General features: G+C 39.6%; 1 protein-coding gene across 7 annotated transcripts in view; it reads left to right on the top strand.

The window, feature by feature from the left end:
* Positions 1 to 13,135, top strand: part of TUT7 (terminal uridylyl transferase 7) — a 59,421-nt gene extending 46,286 nt beyond the window's left edge. For all 7 annotated transcript variants that reach the window (XM_067568516.1, XM_067568514.1, XM_067568515.1 and 4 more), the window contains 6 exons: positions 11 to 102; positions 1,645 to 1,760; positions 4,377 to 4,699; positions 6,943 to 7,019; positions 7,226 to 7,289; positions 12,109 to 13,135. In XM_067568516.1, coding sequence (XP_067424617.1) covers positions 11 to 102; positions 1,645 to 1,760; positions 4,377 to 4,699; positions 6,943 to 7,019; positions 7,226 to 7,289; positions 12,109 to 12,176 — 740 coding nt within the window. In that variant the 3' untranslated portion in view covers positions 12,177 to 13,135. The remainder of the gene's footprint in view (positions 1 to 10; positions 103 to 1,644; positions 1,761 to 4,376; positions 4,700 to 6,942; positions 7,020 to 7,225; positions 7,290 to 12,108) is intronic.
* The last annotated feature ends 5,834 nt before the right edge of the window (positions 13,136 to 18,969 follow it).

Raw genomic sequence — 18,969 nt, 5'->3', positions numbered from 1 at the left:
TACTTCCTAGTGACAAATTTTATAATGAAGGCTTTTATCAATGGTAGAAGGGTATTTGGTACCCCAGTAAAAGGATTTCCTAAAGAATATCCCTCAAAAATGGTAAGTGTCTTTAGAAGATAGAAATACCAACGCAGAGGGTGAGTGGGTGTGTTTGAGCCCTGTACCTACTATGAAGCTTCACACATGGCTCGCATGAAAACAATTGCACTCTGTTAAGAACTTACTGGTTACTGATGCATGGCAACAAAAGAGTTTCCTTTCAAAGTTCAGTGGTAATTTTTGTAGTGGTTCTTTTTGCTTTAACTATAAGTTTTTACTTTTGGGTTGTTTTTTTTTTTTTAACACTTATATTGTGTTAGCACTTAGAAACATCAACCAGGTTGGGGCACCATTGCACAAGCATGGAGTAAATCGCAATATCCACACCAGACAGCTTAGTCTGAAATGTGTTGTGGCAAACAGGCTGTCCTAGAAAGAAGCAGCAGCCAAAGCGTCAGAGATCCAGTTAGAGGAAGCCCTCACATATAACTATGTTACACAGCTCTGAATTGCAGTCTATAGGCTGGCGACTTGGCCCAGAAGGGGCGGTGCAACCCTTCCTTGGCCCAGACCCCAAGGAAGGCCACAGCGCCTTGTTCTAAGGCAAAACAAGAAGCTAGCAGTTTGCGAGTCTTTAGCCCCCGGCCCCCAAGTGTGGCGAGCTGGTAAGGAATCTGTAGCTCCCAGCCCTCAGGCGGGGTGGAGCTAGCAAAGCCGTCTGTAGCCCCCAGCTCAGTATCCTCTGTGGCAGCAGGTTCAGAGGAGACAAGGACCTCCGGGGTGGCTAGGGAAGGGGGGGAGGGGGACGCGTCCCAGCCCAGAGCCCTATTAGTGGCAAAGGGGCTCTGCAGATGGCAGCTCCTCCGGGTCACAGGGTCCTGGTGGGTCCTCCAGCATACAGGGCTCCGGCAGCTCCGGTGGGCCCCTGTCAGGGGGCAGCTCCTCTAGGTCAAGGCCAGCATCAGGGGGTTTCTCCCAGTCAGCGGTCTCGAGTAGCTCTTCCCAGCCACTAGGGCCCGGCGGCCCTGGAGGCTCTAGTCGGCGGGGTGTTTGCTCCACATAGCTGCAGTTCCTGGGTTAGGCCCAGACTGCAGCCTCAGGGCAGATACATCCTTCTCTGGCAGCAGCTTCCCCCTGACTGAGTTGCTAGGCTGGCCTTTTATACTTCCCCGTCCTGTCCTAGCCATGCCCCTCTGCTTCCAAGGTATTTGGCCTGCAGGGTCCTGATCTGCTCAGCAGGGGCGTTGTGACTCTTCCTCGGGCCCAGGCTCCGAGGAACGCCACAGCGCCTTCCTACACAGTCCCATTACATAGTGGAATATGGCTGTGACTTTGTTCTCATTGAGACTAGAACATTTATTGTCACATAGGAAGTCTGGGAAGCTAAACTGAGTTCTTTGTAGTGCAGTGGTCAGTTAATGATGTTCCTGATTCTACAGCAGGTACCACTACAGAGTGATACAAAGCACACCTATCTTCACTCTTTCAGGGAGTTGCTTGCACTGATATGACCTCACACCTAGTCATAGCTGGTTTAGGTTTCTAAGTCTTTTAAAAAAAATTTTTTTTAAAAGTGCATAACACTGCATACTTTCCTTTTAGGAATACTTCTTTGACCCAGAAGTACTGACAGAAGGAGAGCTGGCCCCAAATGATAGATGCTGCAGAATTTGTGGTAAAATTGGGCACTTCATGAAAGACTGTCCCATGCGGAGAAAGTACGTATATTTCTAAGGGTGGTCTGTCTTTGGTAGTACAAGGTTCTTTATCTTTATTTAAAATGTGGATTCCTTAAGTAATTCTAGAGCAGAAATAGTAACTTGACACTGCAGACTATTTTACATAATTAAACTGAGAATAAGTGTTGCACTTGGAATTTTATTTTTATTTATTTATTTTTACTTTTGTTGGGTTTTCACTCTTATTACTTATCTCAATGTCTTAGTGTTTTTGTATAGGAAAATTATTTCATAGATTATGAAATACGTATTTCATCCGTGGTGCTGTTCAGCTATATCAGGGATATTTGCTCTGGTTTAGAAAGCAATAGCATTAGTGGAGAGAATATGAATGCAAAGTCGACTAGCTGTGCTGGAGAGAGAGCTCATGAAAACTTTCTATATGTTGTGTTTAATAGCTTCTATTTATAGAACCCAGGATCTCCCTGGCAAAGGTACCTTTTATGATGTTTACTGGTACCTAAAAGCAAGCAAAAGGCACCACAACATGATTTTAGACACCTGCTCCCAAAAACAGAGCCCAGTTTACATACAAGAACAAGGCTGCCTGGACTTGGTACACATATTCAAGGTTCAGTCAGATGTCATGATTCATTACTATAGGAAACAAATGCTAAACTAATATTTTAAGGAACCCTAGACTTTAGATGGTAAACTCCCTGAACTTGCATCTGAGATGGGTAATGCAGAAATCGCTACTGAACCAGTTAAGGATGGCAAATCATAAAATGGTGAAAAGCAGTAAATAAATTAAATAGGAGGAAATCAAATAAAAGCCTTAGTTGTGAGCTGAATTGAAAATATGTTCCATTACAGCCTAGATGGCCTAAAAAAAGTCTAACTCAGGCATATGTATTATGAGTCCCTTGGAGGGAAACTAAATGATTTGTATAAATTTCTTAAATGTTCAATTCCAGAAATACTGAAAATTTACATAGTTGAGTGCCCAGTGTTTAAGGGGCTTGGATTACTGATAGAAATGTAAAAGTAACAGAAATCAGAGTTCATCCCTTCAGTAGGAAAATTTGAGCAGAATCGTTTAAATGTATGAGAAGAAAACAGTCCAGCATCTATCAGATGACGATCTTCACCAACCTGGCTCCAAGGACGTGGGCTGTTGCAGTAAGGGCTTGTCTCTTTAAGAGCGCTTTCCTTAAAGGGAAAATGTGATCAGTCATTATTTTCCTAGCCAAGCTGAAGAAACTAACCTGTTTTCTGGGGAACCAGTTTGACTGAAGACCTTCAAAAAACTTAAAAAAAAACAAAACAAAAAACAAACACACTTTCATCGGCAATTGGAGAGTCAGGAACGTAATCAGAGACTCTGAAGTATCATGTGCTATGTAATTTTATATTTGATTAGTGAATTGGGAAATGGATATTGCTGAGACGAGTAGGTTAAGAACCCAGACATCCTGGGCCTACGCAAATGTAACATTGCAGTGGTTCACAAATAAAGAATACAGGGTGATTTTCAAAAGCATCCAAGTGACTCTGGAACACAAGTATTTTTGAAACTACCACCATTTGTTAGAATTTTAACGCTGTTAAATTTCTTTTTTAGCTTTTTGCTTAGTGCCTTTCTCTTAAGTGGATGAACTACAGCAGCCGTTGTCACCTTAAGTAATATTTTAGATGTTTACAGTATTAAGATTAAAACTTGTTTGTGCATTGTTAATAAATAGTCTTTGTTAGATTCCAAGTTAGTGTTAAAATAAAGATTAACTATAGTGTATTTGTACAATGTGGTCTTTTTCGAAATATGTTAAGTATACCTGATAAATAAGTCTTTTGAAGGATATATCAGTTGATGAAAGATTCCAGTAAGTTATTAGAGAAAATGGCCATTTCAGTGTTACTCCTCAGTTGTCAATATGACTCAATACATTAGTCCCAAGCCTTCTGGAGCTGACAAATGAGCTGTTCTAATTTCCAGGTGTATACAGTAACACACTACTAAACTCTGAGTGCTCATGAGCGCTCAGCTGTGCTCTAAACTAACGTCATTCTCTTCCTTAATTTTTAGTATTATGCGTAGTCGAGGGGCTTATGACCTTTACATCATAAATATTTTTCCTTAGATCTATCTCTGTGTATATAGTGTGTAATATGAAACAACGTTTAAGACTTGACATTTCTTATTTGTATAATAGTGCTGTCAGTTCATATTTGAACAAATTTAAACCAATTAAATTGTGGACCGAGTGCTTTAGATTCAGGGTTTTGTAAAAAGGCCAAAATGTGTACAGCTAGTTTAGAAATCCATGAAAATAACTACTAGAGTTTGACACCTTGATTGAAAATATGTCTTGCTTTTTAGCCATAGTTTATTGTATGGTGCTTCTTTACTACCTATTGCTCATATTTTCCATTAGAGTTCAGCGGTTTCCTTAAGTATATAAATTACTAAATTTACTCAATATTTTATGTTGGTTTTCCCACCATATACATGTCTAGGAAAAAGATAGATACATTAATTCATTTTTGTTGCATGTCGCAGAAATCCTTGTGAAGATAACTATTTAACACACAGTTTCTTTTCTACATCTACTGACAGAGCCTTTTTGCTTTTACATCACTGTTTTGCTTCTGCAGATTGAGACGACGACATGATCATGAAGATATTAAAAACCAAAGGTACATAGAGAACAGTGAGAAAAGAAGCAAAGAGGACAAAGAAACCCAGAATAAAACTGCAGAAAAAGATACCTCCGTCAAGGAGGGAAAGATACTATGTACACCTCAGAAGAACAAACTAGGGAGTTCAACAATGGAAACAGGAAGAGACAAGGCTTCCAGGCAGTCAACAGAGAAGTGGAAGCGGCAGGAGGACAGGGACTTAAGAGAAAAACGTTGTTTTATCTGTGGGAGAGAAGGCCACATTAAAAAAGAATGCCCACAGTATAAAGGAGCTGCAGGTATGAAATCCAGATACAGTTTAACACTCTAAAACATCTTAAACAAAACCTATAATTTTGGAGTATTTGAAATTGACTAAACGGGTCTGGATTAGTGTCTCATAAAATATTCTGAGCATACATAGTACTGAATGTTACTACTTCAAGTGGTGTCCTGTGGGTGCTCCATTTCAGGTGTTGGCGCGTCCTCGCATCCTCAGTTGGAGATTTCTATCAACAGTGCTCGTCTGACTTGTACATGCGTTGTCCCTGTCTCACTACGCCGTTGGTGCCTCGCTCAGCGCACATGCGACCAGATCCCTTCAGTTTCTTCCGAACCATCCATGGTCTGAGAGAGAGCCCGCAGCAGTTCCTACCGTTAGCTCATCTTAACAATTAGATAGTCTTTTTATAACTGTCATCAGAGAGAGATACATGTAACATCCACACCTCAGTCGCTGCTGTTTGGCACAGATACCTTCCCAGTGTATATTGCACCTGACGAGGCTCTCTTCCCCCATACCATTTTCCAGCAGAGACGAGGATGAGGGAAAGAGTCTTCTCCTCCCAACTTTCTTCATGTACCATAGACAATCATGGTATGGACCATCATGGTTCGGGCCACCCATACCTTTCCCAATGCAATGGCCCAACTGGGATACATGGTCTGCCTATACAAGGGGTTACAGCCGGCCCCCTACACTCTATAGGAACAGAACCAGATCTCCATCACGATCTGTGCCACCTGTATTTGAACCACCTCTGGAGACTACTGAAGAAAGGAAGGAAAGTATTGAGCAGGAAACATCACCTCCAGAGTATTGCTCATCTTCGTCGCTTGACGAGGCAATATCATCTCCTCCTCCTACGACTGTAGATGACTTCAGGATGGCTCCAGCTGTCAGTGCCCCACACAATTAAGTCAGTGGAAACACTTCTGGTGAGGATCAGCACCACTGACAGATGGGGCATAGTATGCCCATGAACCACCACAGTAATTACTGCAGTGGCTGTACGTCGACCTAACTTAGATTGACTTAATTTTGTAGTGTAGACTTGCCCCAGTAAGAAAGCTGTCTTGCATTTTTTACAAGAATAAAGATGTCCTCTTGGATGACATCAAACTCTTTCTACCTCATGAGAATATCCTACCAACAGTGTTGTATTTCTTTGGAAGAAGAGAAAATGGCACAAAAGTACACATTAACAACTTAAAGCTAGTTATTTCTTTTTTTTTTTTTTTTAATCAAGCCACCCTAGATGTTTGGGTGAAAAAAAGGTATTCAAGGGTTCTAGCCAAAGAGATCTGAAATGAAGTTTCAAATCCATGTTGCACCCTGCTTCTGGCCCTGAATTACTTCTCTTGTTTTCCATATCACTGTGCATCAGATGTAAACTTCATGTACTTACCTTCAAGGCTTTGCCTCTCTGAACTGGTTTCCTTTCACATTTACCCTTACCCACTCGTTCTGCCAATGCTAGCATCAATACTACCACCTTATCTCACACATTTCTCCATGTCTCTCTTATATTCTGTGCCCTATCCTTGGAATTTGCTTCCCAAACCTAATTGGTCAGATTACCTCTCACCTCATTCAAATACCTCTTAAAAACTCACTTCTGCTGTCTCACCTCTGAAGTGGGATGTAGGGGGAGTGAGGACTAAAATATATTTTACTGCATTCAGGATGTCTAGTATTCATTGTGGTGGGAGCAGGTTCAGCTGTTTTTCAGTCCATGTAACCTGCTAAAATTGCTGTATATTTACTATTGTCACTTCTAGCATATGTGAGTTGATGAGGCTGTAAAATTCATATCTAAACTATATTAATTACGGAAAGATGGTTGTTGCTTATCAGTACATGCGTGTATTGGGGGAGGGTGGTCCTGTTGATATGTCCATTGTACTTTGAAAATTGTTTTATGTGTGGCCCCCAAAGTGTTCTATATGATCCAGTGGTTAAGGGACTAGCCTAAAATGTTAAGACCTGGGTTCAATTCCCTGCTCTGCCACGGATTTCCTGCATGACCTTAGGCACAGATGGAGAAGTGACTTGCCCAAGTTCTGTAAAATGGGGATAATAGTTCTTCCCTACTTCTCAAGGGTGTTGAAGTTAAAGAGACTAAGGTGCTGGGATACTACAGTGCTGGGGTGAAGGCATGCATATACCTGCCTTTAGAGAGAGAATGTTGGTTGGAGTTTCTAATAGGAAGGTAATATTTTTACCTTTTTAGTAAATCTTCACTTTATTTGAACTTCGCAGGTGGATCAAAGTCAGAAGGCCTGTGTGGATCCCCTTCTTCACCCAGTGCTGTTAAACATGCTGGTAGACTAAATCAGGTAAACACTGCATAATTTTCAGAATCATATTCTTCTTAAGTATACTTACAGTGATTTAGAGTAGTTAACTACAGTTCGGCTCAAGTTTCCAACTCTGATGCACCTTTTTGTGGGTACAATGCTGTTTATCTGTAATCCAGTCAGCTGTTGCCTGCCTATTAAGTGAACATATAAAATTAAACTATCTCTATATGTATCTCTTTTAGGGAATACTTTTACATGAGGAAAAGAAGAAACAAAAAGGAAAAGTGTTCTTGAGTCCCCAAACAGGTTTGTACAGTAGATTCCACTTACCAGCAACATGGATATTAAGAACTTGTGTTAATAGCAACATTTTGCTAGGAATCAATCCTGTCCCATTGACTTTTTAACATTAGGAGGATTTGGGTATTGGCAATATTATTCCACTTAGCAAGAACATTGTTTTGGAAGAAAGACCCCAGCTCCAGGCAGGTTTGCAGAGTTGCAGCCAGGGAAGGAGGCACAGGGACATGCTGAGCATCCATCACAGGCAGGTTTGCTGAGCTGCAGCCAGGGGAAAAAAGTGCCAGGATATGCCTTGTCTGGCTGCAGACTGCAAACATGCCTGTGCACAGGGACTGCACAGCAAGTATGGGGCTGCAAGCTGGGAGAGGGGGCAGAGCAGGGCAATAGCAGGAGGGGAGCAGGGTGCCAGAGCTTCATGATACCTCTCCTTGTGCTCTCCAGGCTACACGTTGCTGGGGGTGCACCCCAGGAAGGAAGCAGTGGAGTGTGCTGAGTCCTGATCTCTGTTGCAGCTCCCTCTCCCTGCTGCTGCCCTGCCTGCAGGCAGTTTGCAAGAGTGCAGCCAGGGAATGCACTCTTAGTGCTTCCTTCCCTGGCTGCAGACTCGCAAACCGACCTTCCACTTATTGGCAACTGCTGAATAATGGCAATTTTTTGCTGTCTACCAAGGGGTTGCTAATTAGCAGAATCTACTATAACTTGAATTTCTTAATTGAAATTACACTAGCTAAAAGCTTATTTTGGAAATTGAGCATCTAGAACATAAGAACAGCCATTCTGGGTCAAACTAATGTCCATTTAGTCCAGTAATCCTGTCTTCTGACAGTGGCCAATGCCAGGTGCTTCAGAGGGAATGAATAGAATAGGTAGTCATCAAGTGATCCATCCTGTTGGCCATTCCCAACCTCTGGCAAACAGCTATCCCTGCCCATCCTGGCTAATAGCCATTGCTGGACCTATCCTCCATGAACTTATCTAGTTCTTTTTGGAACCCCATTATAGTCTTGGCCTTCACAACATACTCTGGCAAGGAGTTCCACAGGTTGTAACTGCGTTGGGTGAAGAAATTCTTCCTTTTGTTTATTTTAAACCTGCTGCCTATTAATTTCATTTGGTGACCCTTAGTGTTTGTGTGTTAGGAGGAGGAGTAAATAACATTTCCTCATTTACTTTCTCCACATCAGTCATAGACCTCTGTCATCTCCTCCCCTCCCTTCCCCCGGGTCACCTCTTTTCCAAGATGAAACGTCCCAGTCTTATTAATTTCTCCTCATATGAAAACTTTTTCATACCACAATCATTTTAGTTGCCCCTTTCTGTACCTTTTCCAATTCCAATATCTTTTATGAGATGGGGCAACCAGATCTGCACACAGTATTCAAGATGTGGGCATACCATGGATTTATAAAGCGGCAATATGATATTTTCTGTCATATTATTTATCCCTTTTCTAATGATCCCCAACATTCTGTTAGCTTTTTTGACTGCCACTGCACATTGAGTGGATGTTTTCAGAGAACTATCCACAATGATTCCAAGATCTTTCTTAATTGGTAAGAGCAAATTTAGACCCTATCATTTTATATGTATAGTTGGGATTATGTTTTCCAATGGGCATTACTTTGCATTTATCAACATTGAATTTCATCTGCCATTTTGTCACCCAGTTACCCAGTTTTGTGAGATCCCTTTGTAACTCTTTGCAGTGTGCTTTTGACTTATAAAACTACTCCAGGTAGTTATCATCTGCAAATTTTGCCGCCTCATTGTTTACCCCTTTTTCCAGATCATTTATGAATATGTTGAACAGTATTGGTCTCAGTACAGACCCCCGGGGGACACCATTATTTACCTCTCTCCATTCTGAGAACTGGCCATTTATTCCTACCTTTTGTTTCCTATCTTTAAACCAGTTACTGATCTTCTCTCTTATCTCATAACCACTTACTTTGCTTAAGAATCTTTGGTGAGGGACCTTGTTAAAGGCTTTCTGAAAATCTAAGTACACTATATCCACTGGATCACCCTTGTCCACATGCTTGTTGACCCCCTCCAAGATTCTAGTAGATTGGTGAGGCATGATTTCCCTTTACAAAAAACATTTTTTCTCTTCCCCAACAAAACGTATTCATCTGTATGTCTAATAATTCTGTTCTTTACTATACTTTACTTTATAGTATACTTTACTTTATAGTATACTATACTATACTTTACAAAGTTTCAACCACTTTGCCTGGTACTGAAGTTACAGCCTGTAATTGCCGGGATTGCTTCTGGAGCCTTTCTTAAAAATTGGTGTCATATTAGCTATCTTCCAGTCATCTGGTACAGAAGCAGATTTAAATGATAACTTACATATCACAGTTAGTAGTTCTGCAATTTCACATTTGAGTTCTTTCAGAACTCCTGGGTGGATACCATCTGATCTTGGTGACTTATTACTGTTTAATTTATCAATTTGTTCCAAAACCTCCTCCAATGACACCTCAATCTGGGACAGTTCCTCAGATTTGTCACCTAAAAAGAATGGCTCAGATTTGGGAATCTCCCTCATGTCCTCAACTGTGAAGACCGATGCAAAGAATTCATTTAGTTTTTCTGCAATAACCTTATCTTCCTTGAGTGCTCCTTTCTATTTTCCTCAATAGGATTTAACTTCCACCTTTAAAAGTGGACTGCCTTTTTGCCTCAAACTGCTTCTTTTATTTTGTTTAGCCGCTGTGGCACTTTTTTGGTCCTCTTACTATGTTTTTTAATTTGGAGTATACATGTAGATTGAGTCTATTATGATGTCTTTAAACACAGAGTTTGCAAGGATTTCATTTTTGGCACTGTACCTTTTAATTTCTTTTTAACTAACTTCCTTGTTTCTGTGTAGTTCCCAATTCTGAAATTAAATGCTACCATGATGGACTGTTTTGGTGTTCCCTCCTCCCCAGAGGGATGTTAAATTTTATTATGTTATGGTCACTATTATCAGCGGTTCAGCTATATTCACCTCTTGGACCAGTTCTTGTGCTCCACTTAAGATTAAATCAAGAATTGCCTGTCCTCTTGTGGATTTGAGGACTAGCTGCTCCAAGAAGCAGTCATTTAAGGTGTCAAGAAACTTTATTTCTGCATACTGTCCTAAGGTGATATGTACCCAGTAAATATGGGGATAGTTGAAATCACCCATTATTATTGAGTTTTTTATTTTTAAAGCCTCTAATCTCCCAGAATATTTCACAGTCACTATCACAATTCTGGTCAGATGGTTGGTAATATATCCCATATTCTTATTAGTCAAGCATGGAATTACTATCCACAGAGATTCTATGGCACAGTTTGGTTCATTTAAGACTTTTATTTTGTTTGACTTTATGCTTTCTTTCACATATAATGCCATTCCCCCACCAGTACGACCTATTCTGATATATTTTGTACCCTGGTATTACTGTGTCCCATTGATTATCCTCATTTCACCAAGTTTCTGTGATGCCTATTGTATCAATATCCTCATTTAATACGAGGGACTCAAATTCACTCATCTTAGTATTTAGACTTCTAGCATTTGTGTATAAGCACTTTAAAAAATGGTCATTTTTTAGCCGTCTGCCATTATGTGATGTAATTGAATTGGACTCTTTTTTTCATTTGACTATTTATTTCTCATCAGATCCTACCCATATTTCATTCTCTTCAATCCTCTCCTCCTTACTAGGATATAGAGAATCTCCATTAATAGATCCTCCCCTAAGATATGTCACCCCCAATCCTCACTGATGGGAGCTCTGCTTCCTATGTTAATACTGGAGGCAGTTCAAACTTGTTGCTAGCAATCTTTGGGCTATGCCACAGCCTCTTTGTCCACCAGAAGTTTTTCCTCTGGCAACAGAACCAGTCAGACTGTTCCACTCTCCCCTATTTTTGTTGGTTTTATTTCTTTATTTACCACCAATAGATTTTGGGGGGTTTTTTATAGCAGAGTACAGTCTTTCTATTTTGCATCAATTCCTTTCCCTTTTTTTCTCTTGTTTCTGCCTACTTGGGTCTTTTTATGTTTCTTGGGGAGAGTTCCTTTCAAGGAGCCCTTCATTGTGAGACCTCCATCAAAGAAACAGTCTAAATAACCCTCTAGAAATCCACAGGAGCAGTTAATTTAGTAGGGGCTGGGGCATTAAAGCAGTTTTTGTGCAAACCAACTACAAATCAGAATAGAACAGAGCAGTCAGATCATGACAAAAGATAGGATAGTTGGGCTCAAGACAGAGCTTTAAAAACTATGCAAACCTCTGCTTGAGTTAAAAAAATAAAAATAAAAAGATCCCCTAGTAAAGGGGCTATACTTGCACAAGATTGCCACTCTGTGAATTCTTTGTTAGAAGCAAAATAGGACAGTTATTCCTGTACACACATCTGTTTCACTTGCTTAAAAACTTGGCCTTAATAGCTGATTAAAATTTAAGTTTTTAAAAATTACTAGTGATTTTTTTTAGGCATTTAAGTTTTGTGGCTGCCCAAGCCTTGACACGGTATAGCAGTCTGAATTTTGTGAGTTGGGGGCTTAACTCTTTCCATGAGGGGGAAAAAAAAGGAAAAAGTGATATTCCCTGATCTTCTGAAAATTAGAGGTTGAGGTGTCAATCTTTAGTTTACCCTAGTTGAATCTAATTTGGCTCAATCTAAGTTTGTCCAGTTTCTGTTCTTTCCACCGGAATAGGACACGAAATATGGAACAAACTTAAAAATAAACCATACTTCCAAAATCTTATGTTCAGATTATTGCATTTCTTTTTGGTTACAACTTCAGTAATGTGACACTTCTTTTGTTTCTGTTTAGGCAGCCTTTCCAATAAATACATGACTCAGGGAAAAGCCTCACCGAAGAGGACCCAACAAGAATCATGAGGGGACTGAAGAACTCTGAAATTGCAATACAGGTTGTCCGATCACTTCAAAAATTAGGTTCATTTTGGCTAAAGCTTCTGGGCTAACAGGACAGCAGCACAAAACAATCTTCAATTTAAGTTTAAAGAAAACATGGTATTTTATTTTAATTAGATTTCTAAAAGTCAGAGGCAATGGATTTTAATGCAGTCCTCCCACCATGGATTCCTGCTCTTAATAGAATATTTGAACATTTTAATAGAAAGCCATGATGTTTGTATTTGTTTACTAGGTAAAACATGTAGATAAGGGCAGGTGTTCATTTTCAAGGTTTTAACATTCAACCTGACCCTTTCAAAGTGCACCAAAATTGTGTGCAAGCCAAATATAATGTTCTATTTTTCTTCAAAAATTGACTTTTTGGAGGAGGAAATGCTATTTATTAATGTTGATTGTTTACTGAATCCTTGTGTAAAGTGTTTAAAATGTTTGTGGACTACTACTGATGTATTTGCAAACATTTTATCTGTGGAGAATTGAAAACATGGACATTAGTAAACTTTTATGTAAAATCTCTGTGGACACTGCCACTGAGTATTTTTCCCTTTGTAATTTTTATGAGAGTTAATATGCTGCTGTGCTTGTGTACAGAAAAAGACTGAGAAGCAAGTTTAGTCCTGTTTGATGCTGCTAAGAATCTTTCCCATGGCCTATAAAACACAACAGACAAAATTGCTATAAGAAAAAAAATGATAATCAACAATTGGGGGATAGGTGCTTTTCTGTTTTCCTAAAAAGTGAAGAAGATCCAACTGCCAGCCAAGGATTTAATTGGTGTTGTCATCTTAAGATTTACATGAAGTCCTTTTGGAGCTATTACTGTACCATCATACCCTGTCCTGGAAAAAAAATCAATACATGGTAAAAATGAAACCACTGTTATTTATGACTTTGAAATAAAAAAAAAAGTTCAAACTTGAGATTTCTACATTTTTCCTTATACTATACTTACAATTTTAAGTATTCATGTTACAAGTACAAAATTCAGTAAGAACATAGGATAACTTAATGCTACTCTAACTACTTAGCTAAAGGTGTTATGTTTTAAGACTAATATTTCTTTTCACTAAATGTCTACATCTTTATTAAAGATGTAGGCTGGGATTTTCAAAAGGGAAAAGGGAGTTAGGCACCCAACTCCCATTGAATGTGTGTGTGTAATATTCTAAAATTCATTATTTCATAAATCTGTCCTCTTCACTATACATCAAGAAAAATTTTAGAATAAAGACTAACAGAAAACCGTGAAACAAGAAAATATGATTCAGGTGATGGAATGTTTGTCAAGATCACTTCAACTTCATATCTGATGGAACATTTTTTTTATCATAAAACTACAGTTCAGTCTTTCCTTCAGAGGCTACTTCCTTACTTTTTGTTGTATTGTTTATTTGCCTGGCAGCAAAATACAAAAGTTGCTGTGTTCTGTGTTTATAAAATGGCTCAATTAACCCTATCTTTAAAATTTTCCTCTTTGATTGTGGATGGGAGCGAAAGATAAAAACTTTTACAGAACTAAGTGCCCAAAGAGGGAGAGACGCCAATACCCTTACATAGAAGATATTTTAAAAAAAATCATTGTTGGCTCCCTGTCCCACAGTCTCCTTCCTGCCTCCCACTCCCTTGGTACCTTTTGCCATAAAGCATCCAAGTATGAAATCTTCCTTGCGAAACCTGACTTCAGCTGAAGGCTGGTTCTGTGGATGCCTCACCTTTCATTCTGAAGCCATCATTCCCCCTTCCATCCCAGCCTGGGTTGTCATTGGGGTTTGTTGTTCCTTTGAGGAGGAGGGGGCTCGGAGGGGAAGGTTTCTCTAGGCAGCTGTGAATGCAGGATTCCTCCCATAGTCTGAAAACCAAAATCCTAAACCTGAGGGTCATGTCACAGATGATATGCCATAGGATGGACTGTACTGAAACTAGCTAATAATTATTTGATTGGCTATAGTGGAACACAGTATAGTGATGATTTACGCATCTGTATGACTGTATTATAGCTTCATCTGTGTTAAGAGCTAAAACAAAATACTAAAGTGTACATCTTTGAGTCTGACTTAAAGTATAAATTTAAGTCCCATTACTTAAAGCAGAAGAAATGTGAATTATCACCTCCAAGTCTTTGATAGTGTTGCAGAAAGATCCCTTTTGTTCTATCCTATATTCAGTCTTTACGATAGAAGCAGTGAGTTTGCTGACTGTGTTAATTTGTGCTAAAGATAATTTGCTGCACCTGTCTTAGTACACCACAGCTTCTCATGCTCTCTTGATGTCTCTGTTCCCCATCGTCCTACACTTTAGTTTAACGTATTCTGTGCAAGGAAAAGCTGCCGGTATTGAAAAATGGAGGAGAAAAGACAATTTATATATTGCACGTATGGCACTGCTCACATGTATTTTTCCTCTCGGGGTAGTCTTTCACTGGGATTCGTAGGGAAGGGCTGCATGCATGGCTTTGAGACTATCTGTCCTGCACCACGTGCAGCTGCTGGTTTTCATGCCTTCTCCCCTTAGTTTTGTTCCTCCTTTTTTTACTCTGAGGTGAAGGTTAATGGGGAAAGAAGCAAAACCAGCCATAATTTTTATTGCTATAGTGGTAGCGCTAATAGTTAGAGCAGAGATTTAACAACTTAAAGATGGAGACATATTTAGTTGCTTTGTGCTTCAGCAAGATTAGCTTTGAGTGGTCCTCCCCAGCTGTGGCATCTTTCTCCTTAATATTATCTATTGCTAGTTAACGTGTGTGCCCAAGCAACACCAACTGTCTAGATTTATTTGTACTTATTCTGATGCAGAGGCAATTGTCCTAATTTTTTTAAAGTGACTTTGTCACATTTTGAGTGAGAGTAAGAAACTGAGTCCTCCAGTTTAACTGCTCTCTAATGATGGTTTCACAACGAAACTTAAAAACAAGCTCATCAGACCTTAAACAAGACATTGCTTAAATGCTTGATTGATTAATGTAATCCTTGTGAATTAAAAATTTGTATTTATACAGACGGTGCAATATACGTTAGACTGCAGAGTATAGATCAATATTAATTCTTCTTTACTTCCTCTTCTCAACAAAACAGACATCTGTATTGAATGCCCACAGTGACAAATGTTGCCTCTCTTGTAAGAATAAAATAGTCAATAACTTTTTCTGGTGTTCAGTTGAACCTTTCGGTTACATCTTAGGTTAGGTGCTGGGTATGTTGATAATGGTTCTATATATTATATTGAAAACTTAATTAACAATTCTTTTTTAATGGAAAAGCCTTCCTTTCCACCTCATATCCAGTCCTGATATGCTGAGAAAACATGTCAAATATCCAGCAAAGACATGGGGATGGTGCAGTGCAAGATGATCAAGGAGAGACATGAAACATCCCAAGGAGACATAAGAAAGTAAAGCTGTTTTCTGTATCGCTAAAGAAAACGATATTAGGTGAGTTTAAACAACTGTTATCTTGATTTATACTTGGGAACAAAAGAATATTTAGCCTCAAAGAGCTACATTTTAAAATAAATGCCTTGATTGTGCATACAAAAGTACATGTATGAGTGTAGACCACAATTGTGTGTACAGATTGGGTAAGAGGGCAAGCAGATTGCCTGTCTCTTCCATGTCAGCAACACATTACGACTTACAATCCAAAAGTGCAATATGCTATTCTACATATGTTTAATTGGATGTCTGCATATAGAAAACGAAAGCCTGTTCCATTAGTAACACCCTTCATACAGATAAGCAAATGGGGGGGGGGGGTGGCGGCAACAGCAGCCAGAGAAGGAAAAAAAATATGGTGAGGCTTCTGAAGCTTTTCTGTTCCCCAGCTCCACATGTTAAGGGGACAAAACAATTCTTATTGAAATCAATGGACAAAGTCCCATTGACTTCAGTGGGAGTTGGCTCAGACCCTCAGTCTTAATGCAGAGTTTTAATAGATGACTTCAGGGACTTTACTTTTTTGTAAATAGGATTAGAATTTAATCTATGATCAAATCTGACTGGAGAAGTGGATCATCAGTGGATCATCATCCTCCATTATAATGTACATATGTTTCCCTGTGAACAAAAAAAAATGACACGATTGAAAATTGAAGCAAATAAACACTACAGTTAATAGTCACCCAAATATTTTGAAATTTTTCAATTATAAATTTACTAACATAACCCTAAGTGCTAGAAAGTCTGGGAAAGCACAGGCTATACTTCCAGCCAGCTCTACCACTGGTATTTAGTGATCAGTTGTTATATCACCCCAGATAATTGTAGGCATATAAATAGCCATTTGAACCTAAATTCTAAAGCCAAATTTTAAATAAAATAGAACATTCACACAGGCAAAGGCCATGCCTCAAAAATGTCAGCCTCAGATAAATTATTCAGAAAAGTTTTAGCATGTGAAAATAGGAAGGTATAAGAAACTATTTTGCAACCTGAATTATAATGGGTATTATATTAAGTGCCTGTTATAATTAACTATAGAAATGCTAGGACAGAGATCCTAATTTTTCCTCTTATTTTCTTTGAATTTTTAGTTTGCCTGTAAATGCAACACCCACCCCGCTCTGTTCAGTTGCTTTCTAGATAATACATGGAGACTGCTTTGGGTAGATAGCATACATACCACAGCGTAAACATGATGTAAGCTCAAAATGCAATATTCTGAATTTTGAGGGGAAAAGTGTATTGTGTTCTTAATGTTTTCCATGGCAATATTTTCCTTTTACTGTGGTTTCTCCTCCTCTCCTCCAGGAGCTTTACTGACTCCAGTCCCACAAAGATTTGGTTATATAATAATCCCAGTTTTGTAAAAGTGAAGCTTTTATCAGAAAAAAAAGAGTTATTAGCACGATTCCTCAGTAAACTAACTACATTGCAAAACAAAAATCTCACCAGCTGTAAAACACCCTCAGGTTCAAATCAATTATACTGCAGTTTCATAAAAATTCAGTATTGTGTTCCTACAGTTATGTTTGAAAATTTTGAAAGAAGATTCTAAAAGAGGAAGAAAATCCACACAAATTGAGTTTTCATGAATAGATTACAGCTGAACTGTGCATACAAATGAGGCACTGTATGTGCAAATAGGCAGATGCCCAATTGTCTCTTCTTTCTAATGTATTCTCCACACAGCACTGCCTTTAGTGTGACTCAGATCCTGTGGCTACACACTTACAGCCAAAATCATAATTTGGGGTTTGCGTGTTTGACCCTTCATATAATTAACGAAGTATTAAGAAATTCGCCAGTTACTTAACTAAGTATAAGTAATAAATGTATAATAGCATTTATGTATTTCTCTACATGCTCCAAAGCAGCTGACAAGCAATAAACTACTCTTCACAGCCACCCAGTGAAAGAATTATCCTCCATTTTATAGTTTAGGAAATTTAGACAGTGTGAGATATGGCCCCACTGAAGTTGAGAATAGAACTAATGTTATGGACACTTCAGCCTGTGCTCTAACCATTAGACATGTTGCCTTTATATGTATATAAAAGGAGCATGTGGAGTGGGTTTATTTTTTAAAAATCCCAAACTACTTTAAAGCCTAATCCAGGCATTTCCTATACATTGAAAAATCCCTTTGGACTTTATGGGAATTTAGAATGAGCAAGGAATGTAAAATCATTCCCTGAATTGGCTATCATGTTTGATTAGTTTATAACTTTAATATTTTATTTTGACTGCATCTCTCAAACATGCAGGTGATTCATGTATTTTATTTAATACAATGCCATGTTGCCCATATCTTAACTTTTTATCTGTAGTTAACTTAAGTCTCTCGATTACTTCAGCGGAACCTGATCTGAGACCTATGTGAGGAACTCCTATAAATTCAGTATATGGAAGGCTTGGAAGATTGGGGGGGCGGCGGTGAGTTCCTGTCATATCACATACACATACGTGTTTTGAGAAGTGAACTTTAACTCCAAAGTACCTGTGGCTTGTGGATTTAGAAATCTCAACAATGCATTCACCTTTTTCTTTGCATTTTCTTGTTTTCAAGAAGAAAAATAAAGCAGGGCATCTTCATACCCCCCCTCCCGCCCTAGTATTTTGAGTAGGATCTTTGATCTCGAGTGGGCCTGTTACGGGGAAAGCAGGGCTCTCACTGAGCAAGTAGCTGGGGCTATCTGACATTTGCATAGGTGGGCACTGGGCAGATTGTGTAAAACTTGTGCTTGAGTGGACTGCTGGTGAGCAATGCTTGCAGCCCTTTTCCTCCTCTTGCAGCTGTGTGAAAGCACTAGGCTGGGGCAGTGCCTAGCACCTGGCTGAGGCGAATAGCTCCACCTGCAGTATAAAAGTTATGACAAACTCCATTGCGGTAGGGTGAGGCTCACACCGTAGAGAATTAGAAAAGTAGCGAAGGGGCTGCACGAAGGGAGGGGCTGAGCGCCACGGCTCCTCTGAAATCTACTACTGCAGGGGCGCGTAGCAAATGTTGCAGCTGGCACGCGGCAGATCATTGGCGACCAGCCACGTCCCGCTAGCGGTTAGAACGAACGCTTTAGATTCGAACGCCGCTGCATTCCCCCTACCCCCCACTCAGAACCTTTCCCTAACCGCCGGCAGCTGCGCGGTGCGGTTCATGAGGACTCAGGACCGTCACCAGGGGGACCGGTCACCTGACCGGACTGCGCCGGATGGGGCGGTGCTTAGCAACACGGCAGAGGATGCTGTCAATCACGCACTTCTAGCCAATAGTAGTTGACGCTCATGTTGTTAAAAGAAAAGTGACGTAAAAAGTGCGCGGGTGCG

This window comes from Emydura macquarii, unplaced genomic scaffold (genome assembly GCF_026122565.2).
Source record: "Emydura macquarii macquarii isolate MOO-44397 ecotype Brisbane River unplaced genomic scaffold, CSIRO-AGI_Emac_v2 contig_2897, whole genome shotgun sequence".
Lineage (NCBI taxonomy): Eukaryota > Metazoa > Chordata > Testudines > Chelidae > Emydura > Emydura macquarii.
Note: the sequence above shows the minus strand (reverse complement) of the source record. Positions and strands in the feature narration are given on the sequence as shown.